General features: G+C 43.3%; 1 protein-coding gene across 3 annotated transcripts; it reads right to left on the minus strand.

The window, feature by feature from the left end:
- Nucleotides 1–302: 302 nt before the first annotated feature.
- On the minus strand, nucleotides 303–24,551 carry LOC127616895 (sodium channel protein type 4 subunit alpha-like). 3 transcript variants are annotated; one of them, XM_052088711.1, is made up of 26 exons: nucleotides 24,067–24,551; nucleotides 23,221–23,339; nucleotides 22,213–22,302; nucleotides 21,055–21,183; nucleotides 20,434–20,525; nucleotides 20,119–20,361; nucleotides 19,959–20,022; nucleotides 16,456–16,597; nucleotides 15,795–15,992; nucleotides 15,539–15,721; nucleotides 15,050–15,421; nucleotides 14,852–14,981; nucleotides 14,499–14,737; nucleotides 13,801–13,974; nucleotides 13,331–13,687; nucleotides 11,265–11,672; nucleotides 8,928–9,045; nucleotides 8,627–8,781; nucleotides 7,953–8,126; nucleotides 6,255–6,377; nucleotides 4,846–5,118; nucleotides 4,685–4,738; nucleotides 4,470–4,611; nucleotides 4,115–4,215; nucleotides 3,197–3,467; nucleotides 303–3,114 (listed from the first exon to the last, which is right to left on the minus strand). In XM_052088711.1, exons 1-26 carry the CDS (start codon nucleotides 24,400–24,402, stop codon nucleotides 1,883–1,885), a joined length of 5,919 nt encoding a protein of 1,972 aa, XP_051944671.1. In that variant the 5' UTR covers nucleotides 24,403–24,551; the 3' UTR covers nucleotides 303–1,882. The 3 variants fall into 3 exon arrangements, with proteins under 3 accessions (XP_051944671.1, XP_051944670.1, XP_051944669.1); XM_052088710.1 differs by lacking the exons at nucleotides 23,221–23,339; nucleotides 24,067–24,551 and adding an exon at nucleotides 7,539–7,565 and having other exon boundaries at nucleotides 4,115–4,219; nucleotides 4,474–4,611; nucleotides 22,213–22,297; XM_052088709.1 differs by lacking the exons at nucleotides 22,213–22,302; nucleotides 23,221–23,339; nucleotides 24,067–24,551 and adding exons at nucleotides 7,539–7,565; nucleotides 21,487–21,902.
- Nucleotides 24,552–25,418: the final 867 nt, after the last annotated feature.

Raw genomic sequence — 25,418 nt, forward strand, 5'->3', positions numbered from 1 at the left:
ACAATAAACGAATGTAAGCTTTAAAGAGGCAACAGGCTCACAAGGACATAAAGCAGGAGTGACTCAGAGGCTTGTGCGCATCTGTCTTGTTTTTTTCTCCCCGAGACGGCTTTGCAGCCTTAGAATGAGGTCAAATAAGATAGCTGCAGGTTTCTCATGGGAAATTCTCCCCAAGCGTCGTGTCAGAAAATGTGCACACCAACGCATGGCGTGGCAATACCGAGCGATTACCTCGTTCAACGAGTAATCCAACGCGCCAGAATGAACAAAAGGACGGCGGTGAGAGTTTGAAAATGCACAACTGTGGAAAAGATGTTTTATTACATTTAGTCGATACAACCTAAATGCAATACAAACAAGCAAGTTCTTAAGGAAAATATAGAAAAATTAGCATATGAACAGAATGTATGCATATAATTTGATGTTATGTGACAGCCATGCATGTCAATTAAGTGTTATTTATATATACATAGTACACATTAGTTTAATTACAAAATTATTACAAATGTCCTTTATATGTACAACTGCTATATATATTTTTTTTTACATGATTAATATTACAAAATTCGCTCTTAATGTCATCCATGCTTCTCCTGCAGCTGCATCCAACGGTCCAATAAAACGGCCTCAAAGAGATTCAGAGAAGTGTGCGGACAACAGTCAAAATCAGGCACATGCTTTTGGATTTTTTTACACCCTGATCTTTGTATTGGGCACATGAACTGAGCTTGTGATGTGCATAGCGAGAGAAAATCTAACTGCTTTAGGAGACAAAAATTCTGATGAAGACCATTTCATTGAATTTCTGTTTTGGTTGTTCATGGAATCCATTTGAAAAACATTGTCTTTGGAGTCTATTTATGCAGTAGACAGTACAAAGCGTGTCATTTGACAAAGGGCTCTGTAAAATACACACCCAGGTTTTTTATGAAGTAATTAATCATCAATCAACAGTTTAGGTGTTTTTTTTTTTTTACATTGCAACGAGGGGCAGGAAAAAACTGACTTCAAAACAAATTCCATTTTGTATTAAATTGAGGTGGCCGCGTAGCCACAATGTCCGCATTTGTCCTTTTTTTTTTTTTGGTGCTTGTTCCTCGGCCCATTGCTTGCTGCAATGCTGCATGCGCTGCCTGGGTGAGAATTCCAAAGTTTGGCGAATAAAGAAAGAACACATCCATTAAAAGAATGAAAAATAACGACAAAGTACAACATTCTCTATATTGCTCAATTGGCAGCATTTGATTCAATCAGCTTTTAGCTAGTCGCTAATTACTCTACAAAGCATTGTGATCTCTAAAATAGACTAGCGGATAAAATAAGACTAACTAATAAACAAACAGTGCTGCACCGCATGGTCAAAGCAGTAGAAAAAAAAAAAAGAAATGAAAATATTATCACAAACCAAACGATTGTCTTGAGTCTCAACCTGTACTTTTTCCTACTGAGAGGTGTTTGTACTATTTCGGTGAGCAACTTGACCTCATGACCTATCAGTATGATGCACATCGACAGTGTTTCCCAACCTTCGTTGAGCCAAGGCACCCATTTACAAAAGAGAAATGTCACCGCACGCCACCAAACACAAATGTCACAACATGTATGAACATGGAAATAATTTTGTAATCTCAATTCAATCAGTTGCTCCCAGGCATTGTTTAAACCAAGGAACATTTCGGCAGTATTTCTAGGAGTAAGGCCCTCAAACTCCCCACCACGGTTTCAATATGACAATATACTCATTTCAAACACAGTCTAAACTTGTGCATGATTCAGATTAAAACAGGCAAATCTCCTTGGACCTGAATGGCTTGAAGCGTATTTTTGCGGGGGAAAAAAACCCTAATAATATCCCTGCAAACATACCCGACTTAAACTGACCTCAAAGAAAAGTTTCTTCGTAGTTTTCATGCGGATCCCCCAGTTCAGAGTCCGCGGCTAATAATCCGATGACATCCGAAAGGTCACCGGCCGCCCTGGTCACGCTGTCATAAGAAGGTGGCGAGGACATTAGCGAGCCGTCTGTAGTCTCTAAAAATTGCCCTCCCGGGGGCCCGTAGTGATGGATCATAGTTGCTATGAGCCCCTCTGTCTCAGGAGCGTTTTCCACATCTACGACCGACTCATAGTTGATTTGTCTGTAAAGGTAAGAGGCCTGCTTCATCTGCCGGCGCACCAGATGCCTCCTGTAACACCTCTGAATGATGACGGCCGACACCTCCTCCAGCTTGTGCCGCAGCGTGGAAGTGATGGGCTCGTGGGAAACCTTGGAAGGGTTGGTCATCATGAACTTCTCCTCCATTTGCTGTTTGAGGGCATCCATCTCCCCCGACTCTCCCAGCACTCGCTTGGTGAAGGCAAACAAGATATCCAGGCAGTGGATTCTATTGCCACTGACCATGGGGAGGTCCATGGAGATCAGTTTGAGCTTATTGGGCTTGGCGATGCGCAGCGGCTCCGACAGAGTGTCCGCAAAGCTGCACAGCGCGGAGAACTCGATGAACTGCGTGGCCTCCGAGTCGAACTTCTCCCAGACCTCGTAAAACATCTCAAAGTCATCTTCGCTCAGCGGATCTGTACTCTCCTCCGTGGCGACGCTGAAGTTCTCCAGAATGATGGCGATGTACATATTGACCACAATCAGGAAAGAGATGATGATGTAGCTTACAAAGAAAGCGATGCCCACGGAGGGGCTGCCGCAGTTCCCTCGGGTGTTTGTGCCCGTATTGACAAAATCAACGTTGCATTCCTCCGGGGAGCTGGACATGATCGGGCTCAGGAGGTTGTCCCAGCCGGCCGAGGTGCTGATCTGGAAAAGGCAGATCATGCTATTCCCAAAGGTCTCGAAGTTGAACATGTCGTCGATTCCGTCTTGTTTTTTTACGTAGGCGAAGTTTGCCATGCCAAAGATAGCGTAGATGAACATGACGAGGAAAAGCAGGAGGCCGATGTTAAACAGGGCCGGCATGGACATCATTAAGGCAAACAATAAAGTCCTGATTCCTTTGGCCGCGCGTATCAGCCGAAGTACACGTCCGATCCTCGCCAGGCGGATGACTCGAAATAGGGTTGGAGATACAAAATACTTTTCAATAATGTCGGCCAGAACGATCCCTGTAACGAGAGGTCGGGATACAGAATGCTTGGTTTGGCGGAACTTCAGCGTATTCTGCCAAATGAGCGCCTCTCTACTCACCCACGATGGAGAGGATGATCACCACAAAATCAAAGATGTTCCATGCAACCGTAAAGAAATAACAGCGCAGGGCAAAGATCTTGATCAGGCATTCCGCCGTGAAGATCACAATGAAGACCAAATTGATCTTGTTGAGAATGGACTCCATGCGCTCCGACTGCTCGTCCGTCTCCACCATCATCGTGAGCATGTTGACAATGATCAGCATCATGATCATGATATCGAAGGCTTGCTTGGACACCAGATCGAAGAAGAAGGCTTGGAGAATGTTCTGATTTGCGGAAAGTCAAAAAATATCGGTCATTTATCAACAGTCCTTACATTGATAAAAATAATGGGCCCTATTTTCATGTCCAGTCAAACGCAAAGTCCAGTCTGACTGTGTGCTTGAGTGGATCTTGCTTTCGTTAAAATGAGCGTTTGCGCAGTTGTGGGAGTGAACACAAACGACTTGATTCCCGGCCAACCGAAGTGGCTCCCCTTGTTCCCTTTAAATTCAGCGTGGGAGAGGCATGCGATCGACATTGTGGAAGCACAGATTCGCCGGAGACCATGCGGGAGACCGTCCTATGCAAAGTACGTTTCTAAGGATCTACAGGAAGATATACACTGCAAAGGGGGCACTTGGAGACCACCTCCCAACCCTGACGGAGTGTCTGTTTGTGATGCTACGAGCGCACACACATCTGCTGTCCCCTAATTGATTTCTACGATGATTCAGAGGGCTCGATGCATGCCGATGTCATCGTTATGAATGAAATACGATGACATCCAACACACATATCAAAGCAACCATGTTAGACTGGATGGGAAGATGTGCCAGTTTTTGCGCCTTTTCATGAAAATAGGGCACACTAAACAAATTTGTGATCGACACTGTCATGAAGAATGATGACGGAAGAATGATGGCTACTTTACCGTCGGTCTCGGTATTGGCTTTTGTGGCTTCTTACTTCCTAACTTCTTCATAGCATTGTAGTATTTCTTCTGTTCCTCAGTCATAAAAATATCCTGTCCACCTAAGTATAATCAGAGTTACCTGATATTATTTTTGAAAGGCAGCAATATTCAAAACATCAAAGTCCAATACAGTAGAACTTTTGTTAGACAACAGCTCAGAGCTGTATACAGTTGTGTATACGCGTCTGTCCTGCTGAGTACACAACTAGCAGAGTTAAGAATGATAAAATCTTTAAATTGTCTCAACAGTTAAGAATGTGTACGTGGGTGTTGTGATGCCCGATTTCAAATCCCATACGAGTCCCAATAATACTCATCTTTCTTTTCTGCTGATTGAAATTGTCAATAATCACTCCGATGAAGAGGTTGAGGGTGAAGAAGGAACCAAATATGATGAAGACGACAAAGTAAATGTACATGTAGAGGTTGATTTCTCTGATGGGTTGCTCCTCCACCTGAACAACAAATTCTTCAAGTCAGACACTTCCTGTTGACTTTTAGCCCGCCCAAGTTCAGAGACACACTTACCCCTCTTGAATCAACAGCCGCGTGCATTATTTCCATCCAACCTTTAAATGTTGCCTGTAACGCCATAAGAGACAACATTCATGTCGGGATGGGTCAATACGTTTGAGAATTATCCAAACGGACACAGTACAACCAGAAAGGACGCTGCACGGGAAACCTACCACTTGTAGAAGAGAAAGGTAGCCCAGTCCCACGTTGTCAAAGTTGACCTTCACCTTTGTCCAGTAGTACTGAGTGTCATTCATGGCCAAGCAGTCCGATTTGTTGTTGATCACAAGGAAACTGTGGATGAAGCCGGTTCTGTTGACGCACTTTCCAAACTTGCCCGCAAACAGGTTGACTCCCATGATGCTGAAGATGAGCCAAAAGATGAGGCACACGAGCAGCACATTCATGATGGAGGGGATGGCTCCAATCAGAGCATTCACGACCACCTGGTGAGCCACACAAAGAAGTCAGTGCAGTCAAAACGGGGATGGCTGTTTTCATTTCTGGTGATTACGGTCAAATATGCCTCAAACGCACAGCGTAAAGTATGTAGCGCTGCCTCTGATTTGATTGTCAACTCCCACAGACAGACTTTATACTTGAGTAGAAAACTTCAATGATGTCACAGAAGAATTAAGGCGCAGATTGTGCATACCGTCTCCCCAGTACATGCCAAAAAGCTTCAGTGACAAACTGGGGCCCCGTCCACACCAATCTACCAACCAGAATGAATTTTTGGGGCTGCATGGCCGCTGGCGATCATGTATTTGCGGGCATGGTGAAGTGGCATCCGCATTGGATTTAGGGTCGTTGAATTGTCTAAAGATTCATTGCTTTCAAATACAAGTAAGTTTTCCAATTGAACACACTTTCCCAGCTTTCCCTGCCATGCCTTCAGGCATTCCTGGCGGGATTCCAGTGGGATGCTCCACGGCTCTGTCAATGACCCCCTTAAGATTGGGGAGAGTGAAATAACATGCAGCTAGGTTGGATGAGTAAGGACTGTTGTGACAGCGACACAATGTTTTTTTGGCAAGGAACTGTCAGATGCGCAGAGCACCGTGGCCGATTCATTAATAAATACATAGAAGTGTTTTTACTCTGCGTACGAGTTCAGAAATAAATAAATGAATGAATATATAAATACATACAAAATGACCGTCGGAATGATGACACAAGCGCATTGGCCAATCCTCTCACCACCGTGCGTGTTGTTATTATGACTGACTTCTTGAATCGTTACAGAATGTGTCACTCAAAACATGCATTGATAAAAAAAAAAACCCAAACCGTTTGAGTCGAGAATGAGCAAACACGAAACAAGTTGTTAAATTCTGTATAGAGTAAGGAATAAAAAAGAGATTTGTTCCGCGGTTGATCAAATTCATGAAATTAGCATTGGTTAGCGTGACATCACAAGAAATCCGTAGCAAATCAGTAGCAGGTCAACAATGACTGAATCAATCAATTTTCAACACATTTTGGAGAATCGTAGAAAAGTATCACGGAAACGGATGATCCCGATGACCGTTGCGTCGGATATAGATAGACCATGTACGGACAGTCTTGCTTTTGTTCTCACCCGCATGCCCTCAAATCTGGATAGAGCTCTGAGGGGCCGCAAAGCCCGGAGCGTCCTCAGGGATTTGATTGCAGAAAAGTCGGAATAACCCAGTGAGTTTGCCACCAGGCTTATCAGGGACACCTACGACAGATAAGAAGGCAAATATATATTGGACTGTGATTCTTAGAGGGAAGAAATGTGGCGGAAAAAAGGCAGCCAAGCCCTTGCAAGTAAAGCTAGACAAAAAAAGCAGTCTCTCTTTAAAAGAACTGAGTGAGAAAAAAAATGACGAGGAATCATTTTCGAGTTTCTGTGATTTTTGGGACATTCCACAGTTAGGAAAATACACAAAGAATTTGTGAGGTTTAGATTTGGTTTGGTCGCTGCAGCAACTTTTGCAACATTTGGACTTCCACTCTATTCTACATCCAAAAACAGACAAAACAAAATGACGCTCCGCTGTTGAATGGCCCTTGAATGAGTGCGATTAAACGGAAGGATGCCAATGAGAGCGACGATGACAAAACACAGACAAGTGTGCACGCATGCACGCCACGTGTCCATGCGTGCAGACTCAACTATATATGCATATAATACATACATGCATATATATCAAATAGAGTGAGTTTTATAAAGAACGTTTAACAAATCGGCCAAATTTTTTGCCAGTTTCAGTCAGTGACTCCTTCGAAACAATTTAGAACTCAGAAGGTCCCGGCGGTGTGAATTTCTTTATAAAAGTCTATTCACGGATGTGTTTGTCCAACATATCTAAAGAAGATACTGATGGTTAATAGTTGATACACAACAAGGTTGGTATTTGCCTGACTCCCAATTTCAACTGTAAAAAAAATATCAAAGCACTGACAGATGTCATCAAGAAAAGAAGATAGACCGTTTCATCAAGTAAAAAAGTTGACTTGGCCAATGTACAAATAAAAAAAAAAGCAGAATGAACAGAATAGAATAGCAGTTAAACGTGCATCTCTTATCATTAAGCAGAATGAATAGGCCGAGTGAGTAGATTTGATCTTCTATAGATAAACCTTAAGAGTATGTGGCACTGAAATTGTTTTGATACAAAAGCCAAAGTCCTGAAATGTCATCAAATGAAAAATTGAAGAGGGCTTAGTTTGTTCGGGGTTTTTTTTTTTTTGCCATGAGAAAAGGCTTCTTGGAAACAATGGCTTTTGACATCATAACAAACTGCAACGTGGAAATAAAACAAAAACATTTATGAAGCAGATGCAAGTTTTAGTCCTCGAGCTCATACTCACCTGGGATCTGCTAACTACAACTTACCCTAACAATAGAGTGGTCTGTTGCGATCTGTGTAACGGTAGGTAAAATCACAGGAAGTCAAGTCAGGCCACGGGCCGCACGCGTCGGGCAGCGTGGGTGCCATCACGACTTTTATTCATTTACTCACAAACTCACAATCTGCACACTCAAAGAAAGTCTCAAATGACGGAATCTCAGTTGGAGAAATATTTATATTATGCGCCAAATCCTGCTGTAGGAGCAAAACTTTTAAAACACGAAGAACAGAAGCATTTCGGTATGGCAATTGAGGCCCTCAAAATCCCTGAAAAGTAGTCAGAGTTCACAATCTGACAAGTGCCACTGTGTCAAAGCCGAAAAACATGAAAATCAGTCAGCCCGGGACGGGGTTTGATTTCAATTCCATTTCATATCGCGCCTTTTTTGTTCACTTACATCCACAATGAGAAAGTCAAGCCAGCACCAGTAGTTGGTGAAATACTTCTTGAAGCCGTAAGCAATCCATTTAAGAAACATCTCCAGCACAAAGATGTAGGAGAACACCTTGTCCGAATACTCCAAAATCACTTTGATGACTTTTCTCTTCTCAATGTAGATGTCCTCGAAGGCCTGCGGTCAAGAAACAGCAGCGTGAGATATTGTCAAGAGCTACAATGTTAGCATCAGATATTATTTTAAAAAAATAATAATAATCATAATGTCTTGCCGTTAGAAGTCTGTCCTTTTTTTTTAATGCTTTCCACACGGACGGGGAGAGTGCAGTTTAATAACACGCCCTACAGCGTGAATGTAGTCATAGTTAGATTTATTTATTTTTGTACATTATTTTGTGACGTGATGGCATTATTAAGAGGTGGATTAGCTCATGAAATACCCACTGAAGTCCGGAAATGACCGCCGGCCATTGCAGCCCACACAACACTTGTGACAGAGCATCTGCGTTTCCAGTTAAGAATTTCTCATCTTTGAAAATGTACTCATGTTATCCAAAAACTGACAATGCTAGAATTCCACTCTACTGTATCACTATTTGGACCAACACATCCAATTGCAATTGTATTCCACCTTTGATGGTGCGGGCAGGAAACAAAGGAGTCAAAATGCCGTACCAGAGCTCCACTGCTGAGCAGGATCATGAAAATGATGAAGGTCTCAAACCAGCTGTGTTCCACAATCTGGTAGCAGGTCTTTCTCAGTGTCCACCACGCCTGGCCGAGACCTTGGCTGATATTGATATCGCAGCACTGGCAGTGTTTGACACACACTGGGTGAAAAGGTGAAAGCGTGACAAAAACAGACTGTGAAACATGCTGTGACAAAAACAATCAAATAAATCTGGAGAAATGTCACACGGAACGGTGAAAGAGTTCAATTGGTCAGATTGGAACGGAGAGGAAGTTCTCTACAAACTTTCTGGGAAGCATTCCTCCGGCTCCATGCACTCTTCGGCCAGCTCCGATAAATTATCCAGTTCCTCACCCGGCTTCCTCAGATCGACCGTGCTTCCTTCTGAAAGGCTTATCTTATCCTGAGAGGTAGGAAGTCTCAAGGTTAGAATTTCACAGCTAAACTGTAAATACGGGCTGACAAAGTAACTCTAGTCCAACCAAGTTATTTGACCTTCACAATCAAATGTAATCTAATCCGAAAGCCGGATCAAATCATTCACCAAGATGAAAGTGTTTAGTTCTGATTTGCATTGTTAGGTTCCTAAGGTCTGCCGTTGTCTGTCAGCGTCTGGTTAAATGGTCCGTGTGGGATTTATTTGCAGTCTCGTAGCACAAGGGTGATCATGTCCTGCTCTTCAGGGAGTCTCGGAATCCACATGAGTCCCCATTAAAACTGCAAAGCTTCTCAAACTGTTTTGGTTATTATTATTTATTTTTAGGAGGGGGGGGGGGCTGTGGTTAGAAAAGATACCTTCGCATCAAAAGGCGACAAGTTGAAGCAACGTGTCTCTCGTGATGCTGCCATTCTTTCTCCCTTCTGTCATTTGACCGTCGAATCTCAGAGACCTATTATGGTGACACCTGTAACTGGATGCAGTCGTGTTTGGTGCCATGACATTGCACAGATGCCATGAAAGAAGCTTCCACATGTGTGCATACTGCTGCATGACAGTTATATCACATATAATCTGCAAGTCATTATCATGTCTTTTCCCAAGGAGAGTGGCTGCAGGATTTTCAATCCACCGTCGGGCATGATACCTCCCTCACCTACGTGCCCTTTCAATCTCCTTTATACCTTAATGCTTTTTTGACAAGATTTGACATTGTTGTAAAAGCAAAGCATATTCAACATAATTGGTGGGCCAGAGGTCAGTCTCTATCCTATAAAGAGGTTGAAAGTGGTCATCATGGGTACCATCTAGGGCCTCCTAGATTCTAGGCGGTAGATTATCAGAATACACAGGAATATTAACTCGACGGGGATACCAATGCATACACTGGAGACCCGCTTCAAAGGCTTCTCCGTCATAGGTGGGCCGTGCAAAAATAAACTGTGTAATAATGGATGAAAGTATGGAAAAGGTCATAGGGAAACCCCTCTGAGCCAAGCATTTTCAAGTACGGACCCTGAAAGCAAAGCTAGCGATTTCATTGACCTCATTGGAGGGAGAAAGGAATTAACTGTATTCTCTAAATACAGTGATGTGTCAAAGGTCTACTGTCGGCTTGATTTCTCGAATGACTGTGGTAGGACAGATACAGCTACTGTAGGTGTCCTATATGTTGTGCGCATATGTACAAATTTAAAAACAAAAGAAATAAGGAAATAAAACAGCTGGATTTTCTCGACGGGACAATAGTCTCCATGATAATTTATTTTGTCTGATCTACAGATTAACAGATTATGAGAGCATCAACATGGCTCATGCGCATCCCCTCCCCCCTTCTCGAGCTGTCAAGCCGACGCTGTATGTCACTTCTGAATGATATTGCCGTCGTGAAACGGAGCCTCACCAAACCGTAGATGGAGTGCTTTAATAATAAGTGGACGTTTGGTTGAACCGCGTCATGAAACCTCTGGGCATGAAAATAAAGCCCCTGGTGTACTTTTTTTTTTTTTAATGAGTATTTGCCGACCCCAGTTCGAGAGAATCCGTACAAAGACATCACATGAAGTGTGGCTGCGCAAGCCAATGAGATATTTTTCAGAAGCCCTTTCAATAAAACCTTCATTAAAAAGATAACTGTGCTCATTTTTGATGATGACGGACTTTTCTTCTCTCATGTTGCTCAATATAATTAAAATATGAGTCAGTTAAAATGATAACTATGACATCATTGAATACATCTCTTGTATTAGATCCAGCGATGGATCTGGAGGCTAGCAAAGCCTTTTCTGCTGAAAAAAATACGATCAGAAGGCAAAAGCAATAACTTAGATTGACAACATTTGTTTCATTAAATTTCATTAATATATCCCTTCACTACGTATGTTGTTTCTCTCGGTTGCATTATGTATAATATGTGTGTTCGACTTTTTTGGGGGGGAGGTGGGGTGGGATAATTAGATTTCAGCCTTTATGTACGGCCATATAAATCTAATTTGACCAGGGCCTTCAGAATAAATCGTGCTGGCCAATGTAACGAAAACTACATTAGCAATCGGAAAAATTTCTTTAACCAATCATCGGACTTTGATGTCGTAGACAATTTTCCGACCTTTGGACATTGATACAGCCAACTTTACTTATAACTTTATCGTATAAGACGGGAAAATAAATTGCTTCAAACTTACTTTGTGGTCTTCATCCTCCGATGACTCCGATATGTCCTCCTCCTCCATAAATTCCACATCGGATTCTCCCGGTGCGATTGGAACGATAACAGTCAGGTTTGGGTTCGTCATGTAAGTGTCCTCCTCCGGTATGACGTACTTCTCTCCGTAGCGTCCATAAATTCCGCCGTTGCTTTCCAGGTGATTGGAAACCAGCGCCATGGCCTGACAGTTCTCTTTGGCTTTCTTGCGTCCGCATTTGGAAGTGCGGTTGAAGAGGCGGACGATGCTTGTGGCAAGCCAAGAGAGACCAGAGTGGATGCGAGCGATGGCAATCTGGATGTTATTCAAATCACCGTCCTCATCCGGAGCGGAGAGGTTGTCAGAGCTGAAAGAGCTGAGCAGCAAGGCGAGGAAGAGATTCAGTACCTGTTGACGCACACAAAATATGGACAATGTGTTTGGAAGCCTCAGGAAGCAAGGAGATGAACTTTTCAGCTCGCTGGATTCTGAATCTTTTAGCTCATTATTTATTCGTGCTTTCGACCACGTTATACTTTTTCTTTGCCAGCCGATCACAGGGCATCATTCGCACTTGCATTCTTTGATGAGCATGGCATCGATGTTTTTGCAAGATCACCAAGACCTATTCCAGTTCATATATGATGCAGTATATACTGTAGATGGACAGTATGAGATGTCATGGTCAGAAACTATTTTATACTGCTCCTGCTCACTGTACTCATTTGTCCGCCTGTATGTGTGTGTGTCTGTGTGTTTTAGCTCGGTTGTTTTCTCGAAAGCCATCGACTGGCAAACTCCCCTGTTGCACAGAAAAACTGTTAGGGCACAATCTCGCAATACAGGATATTCGACAGCAAAACACCGCGACACATACAGCGCGACTTTGTGCGCTTTCAGCTAGTCTAAACTCAAGTTTCTGAGCATCCAACTTCCAAGTAATCTGTCTACAAGCTTAGAGATCATCAGTAGGAAACACACACACACACACACACACGTCGTGCTGTATGTACAAGTTCATGTGCGCATATGTGACGCGCGCATTTGGTGCACACGGCTCTTCTCGAGCCAGTCAGAGATGGAGAGCATGAGCAGTTGATTAGTGATGAACGATCTTTGACTTTATCGTCCCTTAAGCACCGCGGATAATCTCTTGGATAACCAGCTTTCCCACGATTCGTGTGCTGAAGACGTTTTTGTTCACTAAACAAGACATACCATAGTCATAAGTTTTTTGTCGTAACAAGGTTACTTGTGCAGTCCCGTGGGTGAACAACAGAGTGGTGCACACGTATTTTAAAATCCCAAACTTGAATTGGTGTGACTTTGCGATGAATTTGACAATAAAGTTTCGGAAGGCAGAGCAGACAGTTGTTGATTTACAGTATTGTGATGCCTACGAATTAAAATACATGCCCTGCGTCTTGCCCAAAGTCAGCTGGGATCGGCTCCAGTTGACCCGAATGAGGATAAGCAGTATTGAAAATGGACGGATGGCTTTAAAATACAAGACTCGCCTGATCTCTGGTTGACAATTTAGGGCTTCATTCACTTGCAGTGACTAAAACATTCAGTTCTGCTGGACATGAGCCACGACGGTATCGAACGTGTTTATGTTGTGACTACATTTTGCATGACGTGCGAATAATATACATACAGTACGCGTTATACAACTCAGAGAGGACAACAGATGGTTGAGGTCATCCAGACTTTTGAATCTATCAAACTATCCCACGGTGCTGGCGATTTTTACCACGGCTTATACCGTACAGAGTCGCGAGGGGGTGGGGAGATGTGGGGGCTAACTTGGCATCCTGAACTGGATGCCAGTCAGTCATAGGACACGGGAGGGGGAGGTTGGGTGGGGGGGGGGGTGTTATTTTATTGCAGTGTTAGAAATGTAGATTGAAAACTGTAACATATCAGGTTCTCTGTTTCCTGTCACATTAAAAAAAATAATAATCCTGAAACTAGTGATCGGTCCTCTGCCTCTGGTTCCTGATTCCCTCACAGGCTAAATGCTACGTGGGCTGGTATTCCGAAAACATCAAAGCTGATGTACTCACCACTAAGTTCCCAATGACCATGACCAGCATGAAAACCAGGATGCAGAGAGGTTGCCCAGCTACTTGCATACAATCCCACATGGTCTCAATCCACTCGCCACACAGCACCCTGAACACAATCAGGAAGGAGTGAAAGAAGTCCTTCATGTGCCAGCGAGGAAGCTGACAGTCATGAGAGATCTTGCACACACAGTCCTGGTAGTTCTTGCCAAACAGCTGCATGCCCACTACAGCGAAGATGAAGACGATGATGGCCAACACCAGCGTCAGGTTTCCCAGAGCGCCGACTGAGTTACCAATGATTTTTATTAGAGTATTGAGGGTGGGCCAAGACTTTGCCAGTTTGAAGACGCGCAACTGATGGCGAGAACAAGGTGGGGGAAAACGTGACATTAGAACAACCGACTGAGCGTGAATGTAAAGCGCGACCGCAACCTATCAATGTTGTGGCAGTCAAAGACAAGAATTACCAGTCTGAAGGAGCGAAGAACAGATAGCCCCTCAACATTGGAAAGCCCCAGCTCCATCAGACTAAGGCAAACAATAATGCCATCAAAAATGTTCCAGCCCTGTTGGAAGTAATAATAAGGGTCCAGGGCGATCAGCTTCAGGACCATCTCCGCAGTGAAGATCCCGGTGAACACCTGACGGCACATATAAAAATAGCATAGCATCGTCAGAAAAAAAGGAAGAAAATATTGATTTTTAGCACCACCTGATTGCTAAGTGATGGTCTGTATATCTCATTATTTCACGATAGACCTGGGTTGTCAAACATACGGCTCGCGGGCCGGGAGCGACCCCCAAGGAGGTTCAGTCAGGCCCGCAGGATCATTTAAAAGTGAAAACATGCATAAAAAACACGGAATGAATATTTTGAATAAGGTACAATTCATTGAGTATCCGCTAGGCGGACACACAGTTTTGAGTACAGACAACATTGTTCTGATCAGAGAAGAAGACAACCGCTGTCTCAATCTGTCACTGAGACAGACCCAAAACAGCAGACGTTATCAAGGACATGTGAATCCTTTATTATTTACGCTTTTAATAGCACTCTCCTTAGTTTGTATGATGTAGGCAGGGATTACATTTAGATTTTTATGCACATGTTTAAATGGTTTGTTAAAACAGTTTGAATGAAGGTACAATGCCCGTTGATCCTCACCAAATTTCCCACTGAGAGCATGGTGTTGAACTCTTCGGTCATGGGGTAGTGTTCCAGGGCCATGAAGAGGGTGTTCAACACAATACATATGGTGATGCCAAGGTCAAGGAAAGGATCCATCACCATCAACTTCACCCACTCCTTTAGTTTCAGCCACCAGTTGCAGCAGTCCCATATCAGGTACTTCTTGGCAAAGGTGTACCAACCGGGGTTGCACTTTTGTCGGGACTCCTCCAGCTCTGCAAAGGCAGACCCGAGTCAATCCTGAGTCATTTTTGTCATGATACCGTGGCCAACATTGGAGCTTTTTTATTTTTTTGTGGCCCTGGAGAAAATGCTTCCTCAAAACTAACCATCCATGGCATCGCTGAAAAAGCTGACAGAGCTCAGTCCTCTTTTTCTGTGCACGGGAGGACGCTCCGTCACTGTCGGGGACGGCTGTAGGAGAGGCTTTTGGACAATACCCCCTTCATTGGTGGGCTTCTGTGGGACACATACTGACAGTAAAAATCTTTTCTAATCCTGCCGATGAAGAAACATTAGACGCTCACTGTGTCCTCCTTGATCCCCTCCATGCTGTAAGCAGGGAGATAGCTGAGGGTGTGCGGCCCCGCTGCTGTGACTCCGTTGTGGTCTAATAACACGTTGAGCCGTCCGTTTACTGTGAGACTTGGGGTGAAGACTTGGGAGCAGTGGCTCCTCACACTGCCCGCTCTCCTCTTCCAGTGTGTTGCGGTTGAACTGGCGCGGCTTCGGAAAGCATCCCCGTGGATGCTGTACTCATCATCCCCGAAGTCAGCCTCCGAGTTGTTGCGCACCCGAAATGAGCTGAAGATGCTGTTCTGGCTTCCTCTTCTGGTGCTGAGCGGGTGAGAGGAGAGCGTGGCCAGAAGGGGGTGGGCTGGCAGGGGAGACAAAGTAGGCTACACATACACACACACACAGACGTTTGTTGTCATTAGGAATGGGCATGATAATCAATTGCTGATCGTCAGGAATTCTGTCCGGCAATTGATGCACCGCTTGGTTGCGTGAGGTACCTTTGGCTCGTCGAGAGGGTCAAGCTTTTCTTCGGCTTCCACTGCAGTTTCTTCTGATAACGTCCTGTGAGATCGTCTTCGCTTAGTGCTACATCGCCTCAAACTTCCTATCTTTGTACAGAACGGAGACAACTCGGGCGATAAGATGGAGTCCGTCTCCTGCGCTTGCCTTTTTGCTGCCAGCTTCATACGGAGAAGAACGATGTTAAATCGCAATTACGTGCAAATCCTCTGTCACGCTTTGCACGGGACGTACTCTTTGCTCCCGACGAAGGTGCTCCATGGCCATTTGAAACTCCCTCTCCTTCTGCCAGGCCTCGGCAATGGTGGCCTGATTCTGCTCCTCATAGGCCATGGCGACAACAGCCAGGATCAAATTTACCAAGTAGAAAGAGCCCAGGAAGATAACCAGCACAAAGAACACCATGTAGGTCTTTCCAGCTGAGCGCAGAGTCTTGAAGATAGAAAAACACAAATGCATTAGAAGCAAAGGATCAGGTCTGATTTTTTTATTGTCATTCATAACAATGAGAACGTAATGATAGACGTTTCTAAATTGTCTATGTATAAATCAAATAAACAAAACATTGTGTACAGAATCTGTAATTCATTGTTTGGCAAGATCAAATTAGTATTTTTATTATTATATTATTATTTTAGTCATTTAAAATTGGTCAACAAGAGTCTTATTGTAAACCATGACTCCATATTGTCACGGAACAAGATATTACTGCAAGTTATTGCTCGAAAAAGAGTAAGTCTCGCATTTTTTTAAAGACGAATGACAATTGAGCAACATCAGTACATGCGCAATTGTGCTGCTAAGCCTGAACAAATGACACAATGAATTGAACAATTAATTTGGCTGCGCAATGTCTAATTAGAGAACAATGATGAATTGAAACGTGAGATTGAACCTGGTGAAATAGTTTCTCCCAGTAGTCTTGGGTCATGAGCCGGAAAAGTGCCAGAAAAGCCCAGCCAAAAGTATCAAAGCTGGTGTAGCCATAGTTTGGATTTCTTCCAATTTTCAGGCAGTCGAATCCTTCCGGACACTTCCTGTAACGGCAAGTGCACATGATGACTTTAGGACAGTCTGGATCGGCGGCGGCATGGCACAATTCAATCAAACGCATCTGACATTGAGCGAGCTGTGATGGCGTGTGTGCCTCCGCAGCAGGGTTCAAAACATCTCGAGCGTCAACGTTTAGCCTTGTGACCTTTGACTCGGCAGCACAGAGGAGCGGGCGACTCAATAAGTCCATGTGGCCGCTATCATCGCCATTATTTGCACTGAGAAGGGCACTTGAAATTCATCCCACTCTGCCGCACTAAAATGCACCGCAGCAAAAGGGGATTATACGCCAAGCCAGATGGACGCCAAACAGAGGTTCAAACATTTAGCACTTGGTCGCCTCCATTGCTGATCTTCATTGTCAGCGCGGCGGCATTACAGCAAATATTTAGATCTGGCAGCGGAGAACAAGCCGGCCTGTCATGTCAATCTGAGTGCAGAATAATTTCATAATGACAGGGAAACAGCTGGGCACAGAGTGCTGCTGCGAGAACAGCTGGACCCTCTCACCGACAACCAGCCGGCTGGGGAGGGATACTCACTAATATGCGGGCGGTAAGGACGGAAGAGCCTTCATCCTCATCGCCGTCATCATCATCGTCGTATATCCACAGTACCTTTGCTTCAATGCTCAACACGTGAAGCGCAAATAAGCTGAGCCTTAGATGGCATGGGGAAAATTCAACCACAAGCCTGCCTGCCGCTTACATCTCCCCACGAAATGTTTCGGACGTAAGCAGGCGTGGCACAAGATACTGTATTAAGATATCTCACGGTCAACCTGCAGTCTAACGGTTACACGATCTGTATCAAACAAAGATAATCGTGATTAGCTTTGAATTACATCATCAGAGGAGTATTCATGGTGCCTAAGTTGGCTTTTCTTTTTTTGTCGTTTATTGATTATCGGTCTGCGAAATAAATGACTAAATGTTTCCACGCAGCCCATGCGTTCTGCTCCTATAAGCCTGGTTGGGAAACAATGTAAGACACCGGATCACAAAACAAAGAGTCTTTCTGCTAGACACCTGTACAGCAGTAACTACCATGGAGACCAGCCGTACATATATTTAGTGGTACACCCGTGTCAGGTATACATCGCAAGGGATTTGATTTGCTGCCATACGAACAGGAGCTAAGCCCATGCTGAAGTTTGACACCAGAGCCTTGTTTATATCATAAAACAATCATCCTTAACGTATCTAATGAGTAAATCCAAACAAATTCTCTCAACCTTTTTTTTCGTCTTTTTGGAGATATCATGACACTGTGGAAAATTTGGATGGAAAGTTCTCACACACACGCACACACCATAGCTATCTATCTATGAAATGTATATTTTTGTCATGCACACTTGGGCCTTGTGGTGTCTCTGCAGCAAGCTTGGCTGCGTGTGTTTGTGTCATCATACCCTATCCAAAGCTTTAATTTGGAAATCTACTCAGGGATTACTTGTTGGAATACACTCAAAAGATTAAGCATCCTCTATGTTTTACGTCCTCCATCCTGACCTGCTTAATATCTTGTCTCCGCAGCCAGCCTTAGGAAGTCCCATCAAAACCTACAATAGCTGATGATCGTTAAGGTCAATTAAGTAGTTTAGCTAGAGGAGAAAAAAATCTAAATAAACAAACGAACAGAAAAACATGATGCTTTCACTACTTTTTTTGTAGGGGTCAAAACTTGAAATACATTGAAAAAATAGTATGCAATCAATAACTTGCCTGTGACAAATGAGACGCATCCATTTTATTTTCCCACACAGTGTTAAAGATATGCAAGCAAAATGGAATAGCGGTAAAAGGTCAAAACTATGATGTGCCTGCCAGATGAGGCGTAAACACACTAAACAAGAAGGGCACAGTGGTAACTTGTAGGTAAAACTGTCGAGCATCTGGATGGCTCTGATCTTACTGACCTAAAATGATGTCGTTTCCCCTTTAATGCCCTTAAGCATATCTGCTTTTCCCTCTGAAATGAACACAAGTCACTGAGTCAGATTTGACTTCTTAGGGGATTAAAGTCCCTGTGCTTTTTTGGAGGTTAGGTGAGTGTGGGGCCGGGGGGATTAAAAACAACAACATTCAAGCCTGACTGATCCCCAAGAAAACGCGGTAATAACCTCGGATGCCGCCATGCCTTCAATAATCATTGATCGAAACCTCTCTACTATTGTTCATATCGGCTCTCAATGAGTTTAGAATGTTCAACGAGGCCCTTATCCAGGGTGTCGAATATCAAATACAGTTCTTCGGATAATAGCACAATTTTTATCCTTCCGCTTGTGCCTGTCACATACAATGCATGTGATGCCCAGTACTCAAACTTAATGGACGAAACTAAAACCAGTTGCATCATTCATTTTAAAACATGGGCTAGTTCAAGATCAACAACCACGAAGTAAGGGAAATACAGTACAGTCGCCTACGAAAGAAAAAGCTTCCTCTTTTTTTGTTCTTGGTCCTTTCTCCGATCGCGAATAAAAACACCTTCCATCACAGAAGGCATTTGTTCAAGCGGGAATTCAGATTGCCGCAGATGGGTATTTAGTTCACTATAACCCCTGAACTGGGCCTGGCGTGGGTCGAACTCATCCTGTTGTGCTTGTTTCAAAAGCATTTGCAGATTTATAGGATTATTCCGTATGTAGGCTGAGTAGCAATATTTGGATTTTCTGTGACAGGCCCTGTGTGATACCAATGAGAAAGTCCCGCACTGCAAGCAAGATCTTTGTATATTTGAACTGATCACTCATCCAATAGCCACACGTTTGTACTTATGCATCGCTTTGATTTGATAAAAATCTTTTGATTGCGTGTCTGCAATCGGGTCCGACGCACTTGACAGAAATCCGAGGGCAGGACGTGTCTTTTCTCAATCATAGTGGCAGAGTATCAATCAATCCAGTGATCAGTCCACTCTGGTTCAACCTCATCACAATGTGGAGCTTTTGAGATGATGAAAGACCCCGCTGCCCTCAACCCCCACCCCCCCTCACTGTCTCTCTCTCTCTCCGTCCAGCTGGCAACTGCATGCCTCTCAGTGCAGGGTGCCAGTGGCACTAGAGTGATAATCCACACTGCATGCCGTCTTGTCTACTGCCTCCCTCACGCTACAACACACCCTCGCAACCCGCCCCCTCCTGTGGAATCTCTCTATACATTATGTCACGGACAAAAATATAGCGCCGCATCCTCTTGTCTTTGTTTCTCTTTGGGCCGGGTCTGTAAAGACTATTTGCACCAAGCCCGGGGCCCGTAAACATGACACGCATGTGATCAAAAGCCGCTCGATTTTTTGATAATTATATAACGGCATGCAGATGAGTTACAAGTCGCAACTTACCCTGCATCACTGCCATATCCACATATTAAAGCATCCTTTGCTCCTTCAACTTTGTAAAAATTATCTAAAGGAAATGGAAACAAGAAGAGTATTCATGTAATGTCATATTCTATATTGAGAAATAACTATTGCGTGTCCCAACATAATGATTTGGACTGACCTTCACTGGTGAGAAAATCATCCATGGAGTTCCAGCTTCTGTTGTTGCAGGTGAATGACATATTCGGACTATAGGAGGAGTCGACGCAGTGCGTGAGGCTGCGAATGCACTTTTGTCGCAAAAGCCCCATGAAGAGCTGCAGCCCAATCAGTGCAAACACGCTGAGGCAAAAGACGGTCAAGATCATCACATCTGCTAGCTTCTTCACAGATTGGATCAGAGCTCCTACAATGGTCTTCAGACCTGCATGGTGAGGAGATTCGACATCAGGGGAGTTGGCGCACATCTACTTTTGTTCTTTGATTGAGACTTTACCGGGTATAACTGAGATGGTTTTCAGGGCTCGGAGCACTCTGAAGGTTCTAAGTGCCGAGACGTTTCCAAGGTCTATAAATTCTGTCACATATCTGGAATTGGATGAAAAGAGCAGAGAGATAGGTTGCTGATTTCTATGTCAATTACAACAGCTGAAATCAGAGGATTTCGACGATTTCAAGTTCAAGAATCGCTCAAAACGATTACTCCATCTGTCACTGCATGTGATGATCGATTAGTTGTCTATGACTTGATTTCTTTGGACAGCTCTGATTTGTAGACATAATTTGCAAACTGATGGGTTCGGTTATGTTTAACTTGGAAACATTTTTGTGGAGTGCATGGTGTATATCACTTCAGGTAGAGCTGTCAACGTGAAAGGAATTACGTAACCGAGATTTGAGGTTTGCTTCTATGACGTTCCCTTAGAATTTCCAAATGTAATCTTCTCAAAAAACTTTCCAAAGCCATGACAGCACCAAACGAATTATTCACAGATTATATATACCCTTTCACATGAGCATGACATCTTCAAAAGATCTGATCTGCAACCTGTACCATAGAAAGTCAAAACATGGCCACTGACATGGAACCGTAAAAATGATTTTTGTTGTTACTTACGCCATAACAATGACGCTGAAGTCCAGCCAATTCCATGGGTCCCTCAAAAAGGTGAAAGGAACTGTGCAGAATCCTCGAGCGAATATCTTTATTAGTGACTCGAAAGTGTAAATGGCGGTGAAAGTGTATCTGCAAAATCAGTGAACAGGAATAAACAGAGAAGGCGGTTTCATGAATGAATGCCGTGCTGCACCAAAATAGAAATATCACACACTAGGTCACGCGTTGCTGCACACTGACAATTGGCTGAAAAAAATGATGAAAACACAAAATTAATAACAATCTTGCGCAGCAACTAAAATGGTGTGGCGAATGGGGAAACGTTAGCTATTTCATTTGGAATATTATGAATAAAACATACATAAAACCTTGAAACTCTCGTCTTTACTTTTACTTTGCCGCAGAGTACAGTCGAGCCTCGTTTCAACATACCCCGTTGACAACGTTTTCACCGCTATAACGTTCCCATTTCTACATCCCAATTTCACGTCATTCATTTTCCGTTTGCCGATTTTGCTGACGACAAACACCTGCATAGCGTAAACTTCATTATAACTCCCAGATTTTACCCACGAAAAAAGTGAAAACGCCGTCGGTACGACGAACGAACGGTCAGAAGCTAACTGCCAGAGAACCGCGGGAAGCTAACTGACGCCGCAACCTCGTTTACGAACAAAATGGACAGCGTGGAATTCCCCTCCGTTGCCTAGCAACACTACTGCTCGACTCAGTACGTTTTGTTCAGAAACAAGGTCGCAGCTAAAGATACACGAGTAAACAGTCACAGTTCGTATTTAGTAAACAGATGAGAGTTGGCCGCCTTGTTTCGGCAAACTCAACAAATAGCGATGGAATAGAATGGAAACGGATATTATCTTTGGCAGGCAAAGCTGCATGCAAAACATGCTCGTTAACAGTTCAACAACACCTGCTGCCTCAGGCATAGCCTAGCAAGAAATTGACCACTTGCATTCCATATTGCAATGTGACAAATTGCATGTGGGGTACGGCATGCACTATACTGTACATCATATATTGTACATACGTACATTCTTCCGTTACGTCTGGACACAGCTGTATATTAGAACATACAACATCTGAGTTTAAATTTTGCGCTTTCAGCCCAAGGATGGAATTTATAAATCTGTGGGGACTTACTCCAGGTGCTTGGTCCACGGTGCTGGGTCCGACATGGCCATGAAAAAACAGTTGGTCAGAATGGTGAACATGATGAACAGGCTGAACAATGTGGAAAAGAAGTTCAGGAAAGTCTAAAATAGGAATTGACACACACACAGGTTCAGGACTACACAAACAACATAGAAACAAGGAAACAATGTCATAATCCTATAGGCTATCCATCTATCCATGAGGACAAAAGGACAAACAATGGTGTGTGCCAATGGCATTAACACAATACTGTAAACGCAGCTTTGAGGAAGTAAACTACCTTTCATTTCAAAACCATGGATTGATGTTATTTTCCCTTGTGAGTAAAAAATACGGTTACAAAAAAAAAAATGCAGACTGACCAGGTTCAACGATGAAGTTATATATTTTGAAGGCACTCTCAAAATGTTTTTAAATTTGATTTTGGTATATACTGCAAAAAGCGGAAGATTCCTCGACACAAAGTTCTCTTTTCTGACCGATGAATAATAGGCAACGGTCATGATGCAAAAATCTTGCTCTTTTTCTATATCAGGGATTAAAAGAGGGATCTCGGAGGGGATTTAGTTTGTGATGCTATTACAAAGCTGTATCAAAAATGTAACTTTCGGGAAAAGCAATCGCTAACATTCACAGAACAGTTGGAATTATTTGGAGCTGGCTTATTCACAATAATAAATGGGATATTGGGCTCCCTGACATTTTATTACTTTGCACTTTTATTGCATAGCATGTTATTAGCACCAAGTTACTATTCTACGTATGCCACTGTTACTATGATGATAACAATAACAATAGGATTGTATCACTAAATTAAGTGTAAGACTAGTTTGGAAATCAAATTGCTGCCATGTCTGATAAGAAGTCTTCCGTTACTTATTATTTGAACCCCTAATTAGTTTTATTTGATCATAATTATAATTCAGTATAATTATTCATATAAGAATTTAAGTGCAGTGTAACACAAGGCATTTTCACACAACACAAAAAGGATATGAATGGACCAAAATTTTGATGGCGATCGATCTGATGAAGTGGAACGGACTGAATATGTAAAGAGCGGACGTGGCACTGAATCTGAAGATAGCCTTCCCTTTGTTAAGTACGATAAAAGTCTGGGGAGGAAAAAAAGACACAAATCATTATTGATTTGTTAATAACATGAAGTAAACAGTAAGACATGGATCATCTGCATGCATTTTGAGTGTATTTGAAGTACAAAAAACCCCCGAGGAGTTCAGTCTACCGTCTGTATAAACTTCCATGCGAACCACATTTGCTTCCAAGAAAGCATCATCCAGCACATAAAAGCAAAACCAGTCGAGATAATGGAGGCAACTCCAAAGCAAAGCAACCTGAAACCTTTCCCCCAGCAGATGTGGCATTTATTTCAACATTTTGTCATCTGTGGATAATCCATAAGAAGCCCATTAATGGCTCAGATTTGCCAACAAAGCAAGTCAAAATCTAAAAAAAAAATAATAATAATGAATTTAACAAACTGCAGAATGAGATTCAGACACTAGTTTTGATGGAACGTCTGTAAAATACTTCCCAGAGAAGAACCATAACTCATTATCATGGTCATTTTGTTTTTGTTGACATCTGATTTCAACGGCATGAAGTGAGCACTCTAAAATTGTCCATAGGTGTGATTGTGAGTGTGAATGGTTGTTCATCGACGTGTGCCCTGCGATTGGCTAACAACCAGTTCAGGCTGCACCCCGCCTACTGCCCGAAGTCAGCTGGGATAGGCTCCAGAACACCAGCGACCAACAAATAGTTGGGGCCCACTACAAATCTGGTTCCTATAAGGACAGAATTGCCACGCACGGTACTCACCCTCTTGTTCTTGAAATAAAACGGGTCGATGTCTTCCAGTGGCACCCCAACAAGTTCCGAAGGGATGTCCCCGAAGATGCGCGGCAGTTGCTTGCCTGCCTCCAGGTCGAGCCTGGGTTTGGATGAGTCCAAGTTTTTGTGGGCCTCCTTGCAAACTTTGGCATTCTTGGCCTGCTCCTCTGCGATCCGCCGCTCCAAGGCAGCCAAGGATTCACGAGTAAACAGCCGCAAGCCATCAGGACCCGTTGGTAACAGCATGGCTGCCATCTTTTCATCCTGATTTTTCTGTACTAGAAGTGACTTACAGCTAGAGGTAGGCAGGAAAAAAAAACACATCCACACCAAAACAGCATAAGTGTGTTTTGTTAGAAAATTTATAAGCACTTAGTGAAGCAGTTGGGAAAAAAGAAGACAAGCAGGTGGCTGAGAGGGGAGACCAAAAGGTGACACCATGGGCTGGGAGGGGAAGGGGGGCGGGGGGCGGGGGGCACCTCCCCGGCTCGTGCCATTAACATTATAATTCACCACCTCCGAGCTATTTGATATTGGCACCATCTCCACATTTGGAATAAATGTCCATGCACCCTGAACACACTCAGTGCGATGCATTCTACAAAAGAAACTTTGGCTGGATTTCGGGCCAGGCTGCGTTAACACGTGTTGGCTAAACACAGGCTTAAAATCTCATCCCGACATCTTTCAAGAGGCCATCTGTAGTCCGATTTCGTTTCCCTGCTTCTGTGTTAACAAAGTTGTTGTTTGTGAAGCACTTCTTTCTTCCACTGCCTGAATGAAATGTAAAGAGCACAGCGTAGCAAACTCTAAAGACTCAACTATACTGCTGCATTTTCCTGGTGGAACTTTTTAAGCCTGTTGATGTGTTAGTGCTCAGGTGACCAAACAATGTCTAGAGGTAAGGTAGTTTGAAGATTTGATAACCTTCACACTTTATTTGATGCCTTATATACTATAAGTGTAACTGTCACACCACTTTAATTACCGTGGACTTATACAGAGTTTTAAACGGGAGGTCAAATCAAAAATGTTCTTTAGAATATGTTCACTACCATCCAAACACAACATTCGGATTAATATTGGTGTTGTGGAATATTAATAATTTGTGCGTCACGGTGGACAACTGGTTAGCTCGTCTGCCTAACAGCGTAATATTCATGAGGATAACTGAACAAGCCAAGAGCACAAACAACATTCAAATCTTTCTGAGCAATGTTGAATAAGAACGACTTTCTGACCTGCCAAATGATGACCCACTTCCTCATCAAATCCTTTCAACGTAACTGTAGTACATATGCTTACAGAGAGTCAAAAAAGTTATATATAATCAGACCGTA

This window comes from Hippocampus zosterae, chromosome 15 (genome assembly GCF_025434085.1).
Source record: "Hippocampus zosterae strain Florida chromosome 15, ASM2543408v3, whole genome shotgun sequence".
In the NCBI taxonomy this organism is placed as follows: domain Eukaryota; kingdom Metazoa; phylum Chordata; class Actinopteri; order Syngnathiformes; family Syngnathidae; genus Hippocampus; species Hippocampus zosterae.

Coding starts and splice junctions, on each gene's coding strand:
- LOC127616895 (XM_052088711.1), bottom strand. CDS start 24,402: ATGTGTTTTTTTTTCCTGCCTACCTCTAGCTGTAAGTCACTTCTAGTA. Junction 15,422..15,538: donor ACCCTCTCGACGAGCCAAAG/GTACCTCACGCA, acceptor GTGTATGTGTAG/CCTACTTTGTCTCCCCTGCC. Junction 4,216..4,469: donor TCAGCAGAAAAGAAAGATGA/GTATTATTGGGA, acceptor GATTATACTTAG/GTGGACAGGATATTTTTATG.